The following is a 12,821-nucleotide window of genomic DNA, read 5'->3' on the forward strand; positions in this document are numbered from 1 at the left end:
AAAAGTTTAGATATTCCAATCCATCAAAAAGAAGTCAAGTTCTAAAAGAGTTTAAAAAAGTAAAGTTATCAAAGAGCCAAAATCTTCACCTAAGACAGATATCGATTCTGCCAAGTCCTTGAAATAGATTTCCTCATTCTGAAAGCATCTGGTCAACTGGTTACAACGGATTATAACTTACCATGGCTGAAGAATTTGGCTGGATGACAATGTAACTATTTGGTCAAATTCTTTACCACTTTTGTTTGCGTGATCTTCCTTCATTTGGTGCAAGTACCTACTACTGTCAAACTGTTATGGTACAAATAGGGATATTCTTAAAATTTTGGAATTACTACTTTCCATCCTGGGAAGTATATTTTTGGTATTGTATGTTTCTTAGTTTGTTCATCAACATCTTACTTGGGGGAGAATGACTGCTGCTGTTGCTGTGGTATGCAGTAGCGTGCGAAGAATTTCATCAAGGTAGAGGGCAGGTTCAAAGCACCCACTCATATCCTTTCAGGGCAAGTGCGATTTTTGTATATTACATTGTCTAAAATGTATTAAGCTTTTAGAGATTAAAAATGGCAATGCATTTATTCTTATCTGAAAACAATATTATGAAACCACATATGCACCATTTTGTTCGATGACGTGCTGCCGTTTTCCCGGCAAGCCCATAATTCCGTCGCTATAAAACTTTTGTGGTTTCTAGTTTAAAAAAAAAAAATCCACCTGGTTTTCACAGGCCTCTATTGAAACTAACTTAACATCATTCATGGGGTTCTGCAGAGAATGAATTATAAAATGAAATGAAATGAAATCTTTCAGTTTTACGTCCCACGGTTATGCCGGTTAAGCTCAAGGCGACGGTGATGATAATGAATGAATGAAATGGTGGAATGAAGAAAGTGGGAGGAAACGGGAGAACCCCGAGGAAACCCAAGCACACGGTGTTTGTCCACCACAAAGTCCACTTGGTGGGGGCTGGGATCGAACCCGGGACCCCAAGCACCAGAGGTGAACGCTCTACCACTGAGCCACCGAGGTCCCCGAGAATGAATTATAGTCGGATGGTGCCACACGATGATTGCACTAAAACTTCTTGCCAAGTTTTCTCAATTTCTGATGGTTCATTGAAGATGTACGCGATCTGGCGTTGTCAGCGTGGTACACACATCATTTCTGTTTGCCAATTCCAGCCGTTTCTTTTGAATTGCTAGGTCTACTCGCACTAATTAGCAACAGTACATGTCCGAATCTATCGTTCTGCTCGGTGGCAGCAGCTCGTGATGCACAGTACCCTTCCAATCTCATCGAAAGCATAGCATAACCTTCTTGATGTCAATGTAGGGTTTCACAGACTCGCTTCGACCATGATCTTTTTCGCACATCGTTATTGTAGGTTATCCACTTTTCACCACTAGTGATCAACCGCAGCAGAAATGGATTGAATTCGTTGTGTTTCAGCAGAAGTTCGAGTCAGATTATTTGGCACCCAAACGTCGAGCTTTCTCCAAATGGCTTAACACTTTGGTGATGGATGTGTAGGTCATTGGTGATGTCATGACTACTTACACGTCAGTCTTGTTCGACTTTTATCAGAATAACATCCACTTTTGCTGTGCTTGATTGCCCACTACAAGGAGCATTTTGGGCATCGAAATTTCCAGAGCTAAAGCTACTGAATCAACTTTTAGCCGTTATATTTGATAACGTACCTTGCAAAGAGCACAAATTTCTTCATGGACCTGCACAGCATTTGAGCCTTTATCAAAATAAAATTGTGAAATGTAGCGCAACGTGTTGGGAGTAAAGAGTACAAGCATTTAAGTGACTAATTATTAACAGGGTCACTATATGTGCGTCTGCTCTTCCAAATATTTCTTTATTTTGAAACTACAAAAGAAATAAGTTAAAGTAAACACCTGCTTTCAGTAAAATAAAAAAAAAATAATAGATGCTTTAAAGTAAAATAAGAATTTAGTAAACACCTGTTTTCAATACACCCTTATATTGAAACTACGAGAATTAAATATACTAACCTTTCTTCTTCTTGGTCTTCGATGTTTTGGAAAGTTTTCTCTTCTTACTGGATGAGGGGCCTCCTCTCTCCATATCAAGGGCACTTATGTCTCCGAATCGCGTTAGTTCATCTCCTAACTTTCCTAGCGTACTCACTGCTCGCGAACGGTGTCGCTCTTGTCGAGTAGTTGGTAATCTTGTAAAATAAGTTTCTTCATAACTGCAAACCAAGGAGATCGTTAGAACAATAAATAAGAAAAAAAATCGCATTTAACACTCAAAGCTGAAAATTCTTACACCAGTATAAGCAAACACTTGTTTCATATGGTTGAGAAAAGTAATTTCACAAAATACTTTACGATGAAACAGAATATGACCAAATAAACTAAATACTAATGACATTAACAACACCGGGGAAAAATCCGATTTTTTTTTCTCCACTTAAATGCTACTAAACAATGTGCAAAGTTAAAAGCATGATAATACTGTATATACAGGGTGTTTTGAAACAACACCGACGTTTGGAAGGTGATTCCTGACACTACATAAGGCAAGAAGTATAAAACAACCTGGGTGCGCAAATGCTTTCTTCCGGAGTTATAGGCTGCAGAAAACATGAAAAGATGAACTTTGGAGGTCCATAGCTCCAAAACTATGGGACCTACAGTAGTTGGATCAAGACTTCACTTAGGAACTAGTATGTGCCCTATACAAATATCCATGTTTCAGAATCCTGAGATACTTCCGCAACAATTTTTATACAGCTAGTTGATAAGTACTCCAAATTATATGCCCGTAGCCAAACTCTCTCTATAAAAATTGTTGCGTGAGTACCGTAGGATTCTGAAACATTTATTTTTGGAAAGCGCACATATTAGTTCTTAAGTGAAATCCTGACCCGACTACGGTAGGTTCCATAGTTTTGGAGCTATGGACCTTTAAAGTTCACTTTTTCATGTTTTCGACAGCCTTTAACTCCGAAAGAAAGCATTTGTGCACCCAGGTTAGTCTATACGTCTTGTCTTATCTTGGTGTCAGAAATCACCTTCCAAACGTTGTCGGTGTTGTTTTGAAACACCCTATATATATCAATCTTCTTAAATATATTGAAATTAACTCGTCAGCGATGTTGCATACGAAGTAACGAACTTCCTAATCAGAAGAACCAATAGATTTGACGCCATAGAAACTAAGTCCACCATTAGTTCGTATTCTGTGCTAATCCAATTCAGTCAATTTTGTTATTAAATACCTCATCGCACGAGAAGTGAACACTCTACCAATGAGCCAATCAATATTGTCAGTATGAATCTCCCTCAATAAGTACTCAATTGAGTCATAGTGTTTCCATGTTGCAAATAAGAACAAAGTGTAGAGTCACTTAAGAAAAATCTGACTTCCAATTTGCTTATAAAATTTCATTTTTTGGAAAAATAAGTATTCATCATTATCCTACTTACTTTTGCCTTTCTTGTTGCTCCTTTGAAACACTAGGTCGTCCAGTTGCTGTGTTTGCTATTTCAGTGGGAGCGTCCAAATATTCCTCTCGTAGCTCATGCATCATACTGCTACTCAATGCACGCTTTTTAGCTCTCTCCAAGAGACGCTGCTCACGACTTGCTTGGGTGTCGTCTCCATCTAGAAATAAAGAAAAACATTATGCTAGAAATATTTGGTCTAGGAATTAATTCGTGCGGGTGGACAAGAGATGGCGCAACGAACGGAGCGTCCCACAGTTCCGTGTATCCACACATGTGTTGCAAACCCCTGTCATCGCGTATCGTTCGTAGTATAGGGCAGTGGATTAAAGCGTCAACAACACCAGTTTGTAGTTAAGTGAACATGGCGCAATTTGTGCCTGATAAAGTGTTTTTGCGGGGTGTCCTGCTGCATTACTTTAACATGCAGAAAAGTGCGACTGAAAGTCATCGTATTTTGGTGGAAGTGTATGGTGACCATGCTCTAGCTGAGCGAACGTGTCAGAAGTGGTTTGCACGGTTTAGAAGTGGTGATTTCGGCTTGGCAGACCAAGAGCGAGCTGGACAGCCCAAAAAATTTCAAGACGAAGAATTGACAGCATTGCTCGAGCAGGATTCGTGTCAAACGCAGGAACAACTTGCAGCAGCATTAGGCGTTGATCAAACAACAGTCTCCAAACGCTTGAAAGCCATGGGAATGATTCAAAAGATGTCACATTGGGTTCCACATGAATTGAAAGACAGAGACGTTGAAAGACGAAAAACCATTTGCGAATTGCTGTTTCAACGACAGAGCAGAAAGGGGTTTCTGCATCGAATTATTACGGGTGATGAGAAGTGGATCCATTACGAGAACCCTAAACGAAAAAAGGCCTGGGTGAAACCAGGTGAACCAGGTCCATCACAACCAAAACGAGATATTCACTGTGCAAAGGTTATGCTGTGCATATGGTGGGATATGAAAGGTGTGGTGTACTATGAGCTGCTGCAACCGGGTGAAACTATGAATGGAGAACGTTATCGACGACAATTAATGCGTTTGAAGCAAGCTCTGGCCAGAACACGACCAGAATGGGAGAACAGACATGATAAACTTATTGTTCAACATGATAACGCTCGCCCACATGTCGCAAAACCGGTCAAAACCTATTTAGAAAATGTCGGATGGGAAGTTTTACCCCACCCGCCGTATTCATCAGACGTTGCTCCTTCGGACTACTACTTGTTCGATTGCATGAACAACGATTTGATTGGACAGCGATTTACTTCTCCAGAAGATATCGAAACATGGGTCTCTGACTGGATTGCTTCCAAGGATGAGGACTTCTTTCGCCACGGAATCCGTACATTGCCTGACAGATGGGCGAAAGTGGTGGCTAGCGATGGACAATATTTTTCTTAAGGTATTTATGTATTTTGTGTTTGTACTACAGCTTCAATGTGTGCGTACCAACCGCACGAATTAATTCCTAGACCAAATAGGTATGATATTTATTTATTTACTTTTAAACCCAAGAGATACTTCACTAAAGACAATAAAGCACTTTTTCACCCAAAGAAATTTAACAACTCAGCCATCGCCAATTTACTCACAAACATCAATTTTCGAATCACTTCTGGGATCATACTCTCATAACACAAATACGTTACGATAAGACGACTGGATCAGAGCACCGAAAAGAGTAAAATGGTTCATAATTTAAAAAGTGTTTAGAAACTTTATTGTCATTTGTCTGTTATAGAACATGTCAGAATAAAAGTTCAATTTGGTTCTACTTTTAAAGAATCTTAACATATTTCATCTCATTATGTAGTATATACTTTTTCTTACATTTACCTCTCTTACTGTGCTTGATGTTCCTGGTTAACTGGACAGTTCTGATTGTAAGTTGAACCCATTCCGCAATTACATGTTCCCTCATGCTGATGTGTACGTTGCTCATAGCCATTTCTACAACTTTGTATATAATTTAGTTACATCGGCACCGAACTTTGCACTACGCGCCAGAACGAAATACGCCCATCTGTTTGTTCTTTGTTTCTATCTTTGAGTTTAGCGTTCGTTTTCAGCACTGACGCTATATGAGACATAGACCTACATTTTACGGTGAAATACAAACCATTCTAATGCGTTCGGATCTGTGATCTCTTACAATCAGTCAAGTTTTTCTCCAAACTGTTCACAGGATGAAAAACTTGTTTATATTGTAACAGAAAAAATGTTGCCCACACTTTTAGTAACTCTAAAATAAAAAAGAAAAGTACCAATTTTTCGAACTAGAACTTTTTTTTTTTCTGTTAGTGGAGGTATTTGCTAAAAAGTCCTTTATTAGATCAATCATTCTTTCATATAAGTTGCATACAGCCAGTATTTCCCCCCTGAAGAGAAACTATTTCATCAGGTAAATTTTTACTTTAACACAAACTAAAAATTGCGGGGAAAATATCAACTTCACAGCTTTGGTTAACTGCAGCGTGTTCCACTCTCCTGTAGCCCTACATCGTGAGAACCAAACCACTAAGTTTATTATCATTTGCCACTGTGGCATTTACTATATCTGGATGAATCGAGATAATTTTCTTCTCTAGTGAAATCTACTGCTGGTCTATATAGAAAAAGAAAGAAAGAAAAAAAAGATGGCAATCTCCTGCGAACCGGAACTATAGTTTCATTTAAAATCTAATAATGAAGAACGTTATTAGTCACCAAAAGGGACTGGGGGCTTCCAATTGGACGCATCTTTTTATAAATAAGGCATACCTTCATACTAAAATCTAGTAATACTAAATACCTTTGTTTTTAAAGTTTCATACACAATACACAGAGTGAAAAAAGTGCACGACTGGACCGGGACTCGATCCCAAGATTTTGGCGTACCACTACACTAGTTCCGCCGATGCGTCAACCACTACACTACTCAGTCCGCTCCCAGAACAGCCACATACTCTTTCGGTGCTCTTCTACAACAACCTAACTGTTGTGCTTGGACTTCGGTCGGAAAGCAGCAGAAGGAAATTACTAACAGATTGAGGAAAAGAGGAAGATTTTATCGACAAATAAAAGGACTATTATGAGATGAAAAGATGCTCATGGTGATGAAATTACTGCTGTACAAGACATGTTTTATATCGACAGTAACATGTGCAGTAGAGACATGGGAGAAGACTGAAGCAGGCTTCAAGGAGTTGAAGATGAAATTCCTAAGAACTATCTTGGGAAATACAAGATAGGATAAGAAATGACGTAGTACGGCAAGAACTTGAGGGGAAAAAAAAGAAAAAACTTAAAAGAATATGAAAATCCAGAGTACTATAGTAACTCAGAAGAATGAAGGCTAACAGAACACCAAGAATCATGGAAGAATGAGAAATAATATATACTTCGTGCTTTGTTCACTTTTGTTTTATTGATACTGAAGAATGTGAAATGGCACACAAACAACAGGAAGACCGAAAACAAGGTGGAGGGGAAAGATGTAAGAGATATACAAGCAACAGGTGTGATGTGGCAGAGAGGAAAAGATTATGGAACGACAGATAATAGGGAGTCCTAGTGAATTTCCAGACAAAGTGTGATGATGGAACAGAAGAAGGCTGAATGAGTGAACTGTGCATACATGTGAGGTATTGGTAGGAGTATTCAACTTCAGTAAAGAAACCATCCAGCTTGGAAAACAATAGAAAGTGGGACATAGAATTCCACATGAGATGACTGCAAATCAGAAAGTAACACAACCTACAGTTTGTATTCATAGTTGTCTTCTAAGAGGAGTGTTTTGTTTTTGGACAAAGAGCTGACGTGTAAAGAGAAGTTGGTTCTTCACATCACTCCAAGGCACCATCATCTTCGGTTGGCACCAGATTGACTCACTCCCAAAGAGAGATCTCTTTCTGATTTTGGCTCTATCGCACTTATTATTGTATTTTTTAATGCTTGTCCCATTTAAACGAGAGTATGTTTACAAATTATCAGAAATATGTATCAATTCATATCCTTAAATAAGTAGTCTTATAAAATGATTTTATCACTTTCACTCACATTTTAATAACCGTAACTGAAAAGAGCCTAAGCTAAAATAAATACCTACCATAATGCATTGCAGCTAATTTAGGTGGAACGTATATCCCCTTCTTATCCTTCCGTTCCTCCCCCTGCTCATCACTTTCAGCACTGGATTCTTCTTCATTAATCTAACACAGAAAAGAATTAAATGTTAAATACTTAGTACAAAAACTGGTTAAGGAAATTTGGAAGTTCTTAAGAAAGAATTCCATACATCGTTAAAGAGATTAAGATTTATAGAAGGTTGTTCCAGTTTACATCAGACCGAATTAGGAATGCCACTGTCATCTGAGGAATGACGCTAGAACGAAGCACCTGTCGTGTCTGAAATTGTAGGTATGTGAATGTCACCAAATTGCACCTAATTAAATAGATACTACGAAAAGTACGTCAGAGCCCTTTCCCATGCTCGTATTTCCTATATACATATAGTGAAACAGCGTCGGTAGAATTTGTTCACACTCGGAATAGGTACTGTGAAAGCTATTGTGGTCCGTTACACAAATCAGGACTCCGTGGTAGAACAGTATACCGCCAGAACATCTTTGCGTTTATATCAGGAAATGAAACATGAATTAACAACTTGAGCCTCCTACTTGAAGATTCCTGTGAAGAACCCTGATGTCGCTTTCAACTGATATCTGTGGCTTTATCTTGACGAAAAGATGTATTCAATATTAGCATCCGAGCGACCGAATTCCGTTGCCCATGCTTCGCCAGTTTCCTCCAATGGAAACTTCGATCTCCAGTGATAGTTCACAGTACTAGGGTCCAACAGAATACCATCGAATATAATGGCGATGTTTATCGTCAGGTGAGTACCCTTCAAAATCAGTCCGACATAAACCAAACAACCTGCAGTCCCTCAATTGTCATGGGCCCTAAACAAACTCTCAATAAAATGGATGGGCATATTTCTTGCCCATCCTTAATTATATGTGCCAATAAAGCATATGCTTAACACTTTTCCCGCGACACAATACCTATTACATCCTAAGGAAAATATCTTAAGGGTTAGGATTAGGAATTAGATTTCTGGGTTTTCGAAACTTATGGTCATGCTAGCTCGTCACACGTAGACGTCCCTCAGCGATTTCACTGCCCGGAGAATTGGGGAGGGATAAAGGAAAGGGAAGGAAGAAAGAACCATTATGTTAGGCACTATCCCGGAATTTGCCTGCTGATGAGGAAAACCCAGAAAAAACCTCACTCTGGATGGCTGACCTAAAAATATTTTGTTTGTTACATTTTTTCAACCGAGTGTCCCCACCGGGAATCGAACTCGGCACCACTTTCAACAAAGCCGAGAGGGTTAGCAACTACGCTACGCGGGGCCACGAATATATCTTAAGAACGTGAAATTCCGAACATAATGCTTTCATTTAACAGTTAAACAGAGAAATAAACATTTCACTACAAATATATCCATATATTCTCTTTCAGTACATAGGTCTCAAGGATCATAAGAAAAAATAAACCGCTTTGCAATAAACCAAATCAGTTTGGAATGGAAATGACATTGTTAAGAGGAAAAATATCGTGTTATGGCGAATGAACTATTCAGCGGCTCAGAGGAAGACAATGGTAAGCACCACCTCCGATGAAACTGAGTATAGGTGGATTGTATTGGAATTGGACCACAGAACAGTATGTAGATAATTTAATTTCAGAAATGTACCTGCAAATGGCAGGGAAAGCTTGTTTAGTATGTATCATTGCATGGGAACGTTAAACTTTAAACTTTCTTTATAAGTTTACTCGAAAGCTAGAAAATATGATTCACCATTGTCCTCCTCCGAGCCTCTCTATATCACATCAAAGGCAACAGTATTGTGCGAACATATGGCCATAAAAGACAACTGTACTATAGGACGTATGAACATATTGAGCTCGGTGACTAGTTTGAAGCTGAGAATTAGTCAAAACGAAATAAACCCCTTTGGCACTGGTACACTGCACACATGCTTATTTAGTTTGGAACTTTTATTACCAATTATGTTACGTATAATTTGATATTCAGTGCAATAAAAATCTGTTTCAAGCTATGAAAATACTCATTAAAAAAACTGAATAACGAAAAAGATATATGAAAGTTAACAACAAGGTTTACAGTCCAGAACCCAAGTATTTAAACGATCAATATTTTACAAATAGGATTTGTAAACGTACCCTTTTATTTTCTATGTACAATATTTAATGTACTATTCACTGTACAGTTTTGATATTTCCTGATATCTTCCTCAGTACATATAGGCAATTCACGTGCAATTCGTATTTTAATTCTTCGAAATTTTATCTTGCACTATTTCCTATGCATGGTACACAATGATGAAGTCAAAAACTTAACGTAACTACCTTGCATTAGAATTCTCTTCCTTCGAAGGACTTATTTCTGTGAAAAACTTATAGAGTAGGTTTTCATGGAGACTTATAATTTTGTGCTAGTTATCTGTACGTTAAACTTCTTTAACTCTCAAAGAATCTTCAAATATATAAAGGCTTACATTACATAGTAAATACTTAGCCAACTTGTTACGAATGATCAATAAAGACTGATCATCAATGTTTGTGAGGTGAATACAACAGCAAGGCACATAAAACAAAACACGTCTGCGTAGTGGGAGAGATGACGAATAGATCGAGCACGTTTGAAGACCACGACATCAGGAATGTGACCTTGGCAGCAGTTCAAGCACATGTAGTTCCAGTTTTGCATAAGGCAACATGAAAGTGACACGCGAAGAACAGTACAGAAATTCTGTTGACTATCTTGCAAAGATCAACGTTCCGTGTGTACTCCATCCTCCATATAGCCCTGATTTAGCCCCCTTGTGATTTTTTTCTACAACAATCCATGCACTGGAAAACTCTCTCATTATCGCGAAAGGAAAAGGTACGCAAGAGTAAATGGAAAGTGAAGGTCATGCTCATTGTGTTCTTTGATATCAATGGCCTACTTATGATTGAATGGGTCTGTGAATAGGCGATATTAAACTTATTACCAGATTTTGGTGAAGCTGTTAAAACGCGTGAGAAAAAAAAGATCCCACTTGTGGAAGAACAATGAATGGATTGTGCATCATGACAATGCTCCTTCGCATACTGCTTTGACCGTTAAACAGTTTCTGGCAACTAAGAAGACTTCAGTGTTGGAACACACACTTTATTCGCCGGACTTGGCACCGTGTGATATTTTTTTAAATATATTTCTGAAAGTGAAATATCCCCTCAATGAAACTCACTTTCAGACTATGGAAGAACTGAGACGCCCGGCAACGGCACTTAAGACGGTTCCACAAGTGATTCCAACAATGGAAACTTCCTATGGAAACATATATAGAGGAGAGGAAAGTATGCTAAAGAGGATCACCTTTAATTTGCAAGTTTGTGACAATAAACCGTATTCTGGCACCAGTTCTGTTACTCTTTAGCCAAACCTCTATAAGAACAGTATAGATTGCGAGCAATGATAAGTCACACTACTGAATAAAAGAAAATGGTCATACTCATTGCAATAATTGTAAAAGTTAAGGAACGCTTACGAGTATTATTGTCATCATCAGCATCATCTTTGATAAGTCTGAAAAACTAAAAAGCATGTGGAAAAGCTGCAGGGATAGAAAGGTAATTCGAAACAACTGCACAACTTCACGACTCAGAACATTACGACAAGTTAACCATCATTGATCTGTGACTATCATTACAATGATTAACGATAGTTCATTTGTCATAGTGTTCTGTGACGAAGTTATATAATTGCTTCGAATTGCCTTTTTATCCCTTTACCTTTTCCATAGATTTTTTTTTCAGTTCTTCAAACATTTTTAGCCTCAAAAATAAGTATAAGGATCGTGATCTCCGAAACCGTTCCTTAATTTACAAACTCATTGCGATGAGTATGAAGAATTTTCTTTTGTTTACCATTCTGTTATGCGAAAGTCATGTAGTTCACAAACTAACTCGATTTTAATATAAAAAATTATTGATTGGACTTTAACTTCAGAATATGCACACACAAAAAATATGTGAATTAGCCATTAAACAATGAAGGAATACTCTGCAATAAGAAGAAGGCTGCAATATTAATACTAGTCATCATGATCACAATAAGACCAAAAACCTGTAATGTTCTTACATTGTCCAACATATTCTCTGGTTTTGCTTTGAAATTCAACGGATCTGCTTCATTGGAAGAACCAACAACAGCCGTTTTGACCAACTTGTCGATCTGGTACTTCAGTTTGTGGTTAATCGGCCTCATTTTCTCCAGGACTGTGCGGATTTCAACAAGACGATCTGCAAAGCAATAAAGTAGTCAAACTCTCTTGTGATAAAACAATAGACATGTTAAGAACTATCGATTTTTGATTTCTTTCTTTTTTCTAATGGCACTAGAAATAATACATAGAGTTCGTAACCTGTCATCATGCGTTCCAACATGTCACATTCCACTTCACAGATACTCTTCAATTTTTGTATTATTTATTAATTCTTCACATCTGATAAAGCATTTTGCGAAATTGTTTATACTGTATTCTTTCTAGTATGTAACGACTCTTCCAGTATTTTCAGTTGATTCCAACATGCTATGCAGGGTGTTTAAATACTACAGAACTCAACTCAATAGCACGAGTAATCATCAGGATCAGCTACACATAATGTCCGACCACGTAGCCGAACAAATACTGTATGTCTGTCTGGGATATGGTATCTCACGCTCGCTATAGATCTTACACAGCCCATCTAGAAGTCAGAGACCCGTCCTACTATGTTCCATACAGGTTCGATAGGCTTAAGTTAGGAAATCTAGCAAACTAATATGAAAGGCCGCACAAGGGTCGTGCACTTTATCCTACTGGAAGATAGGAAATCTTTGTTTTACGTCCCATGATTATCCTCTGTAGGCTAAAGGAGACGGAGAATGATTAATAAAAGTGATTATTATGAATACGAATAATGATGGAATATGAGAGGAACCCGAGGAAACCCACGGACACGATATATTGTCCACCACAAATTCTCATGGTCTGGGATCCTGGAAGATGGGGATTTCGCAAACTTTTCAGATAAAATCGGAGAACAGGACTGCCGTTACGAATCTACAACCTAACAGCTATTCCCTCCTCACTTAAGACCAGAGGTGAGCGAAATGTGTGAAGACTCTCCTGACACCACCGAAGATATTCTTAATGATGACCAGGTGTCAATGGTAATCGTGCGGCAAGAATGTGAAAACGTACTTTCCTCCGCACTGAAATAATATGATTACAGTA

At 38.2% G+C, this 12,821-nt stretch overlaps 1 protein-coding gene across 1 annotated transcript in view; it reads right to left on the reverse strand.

Moving 5' to 3' along the window:
* The window catches only part of LOC145674108 (neuroguidin), a 38,857-nt gene that overhangs the window by 7,630 nt on the left and 18,406 nt on the right, over nt 1-12,821 (reverse strand). Inside the window, exons 4-7 of the mRNA XM_081743933.1 lie at nt 11,684-11,844; nt 7,574-7,676; nt 3,468-3,645; nt 2,028-2,227 (exon numbers count right to left, since the gene is read on the reverse strand). Of these exons, the coding sequence (XP_081600059.1) occupies nt 2,028-2,227; nt 3,468-3,645; nt 7,574-7,676; nt 11,684-11,844 (642 nt within the window). The remainder of the gene's footprint in view (nt 1-2,027; nt 2,228-3,467; nt 3,646-7,573; nt 7,677-11,683; nt 11,845-12,821) is intronic.

Source organism: Thermobia domestica, chromosome 2 (assembly GCF_964235325.1).
Source record: "Thermobia domestica chromosome 2, izTheDome1.hap1.1, whole genome shotgun sequence".
Classification (NCBI taxonomy): Eukaryota; Metazoa; Arthropoda; class Insecta; order Zygentoma; family Lepismatidae; genus Thermobia; species Thermobia domestica.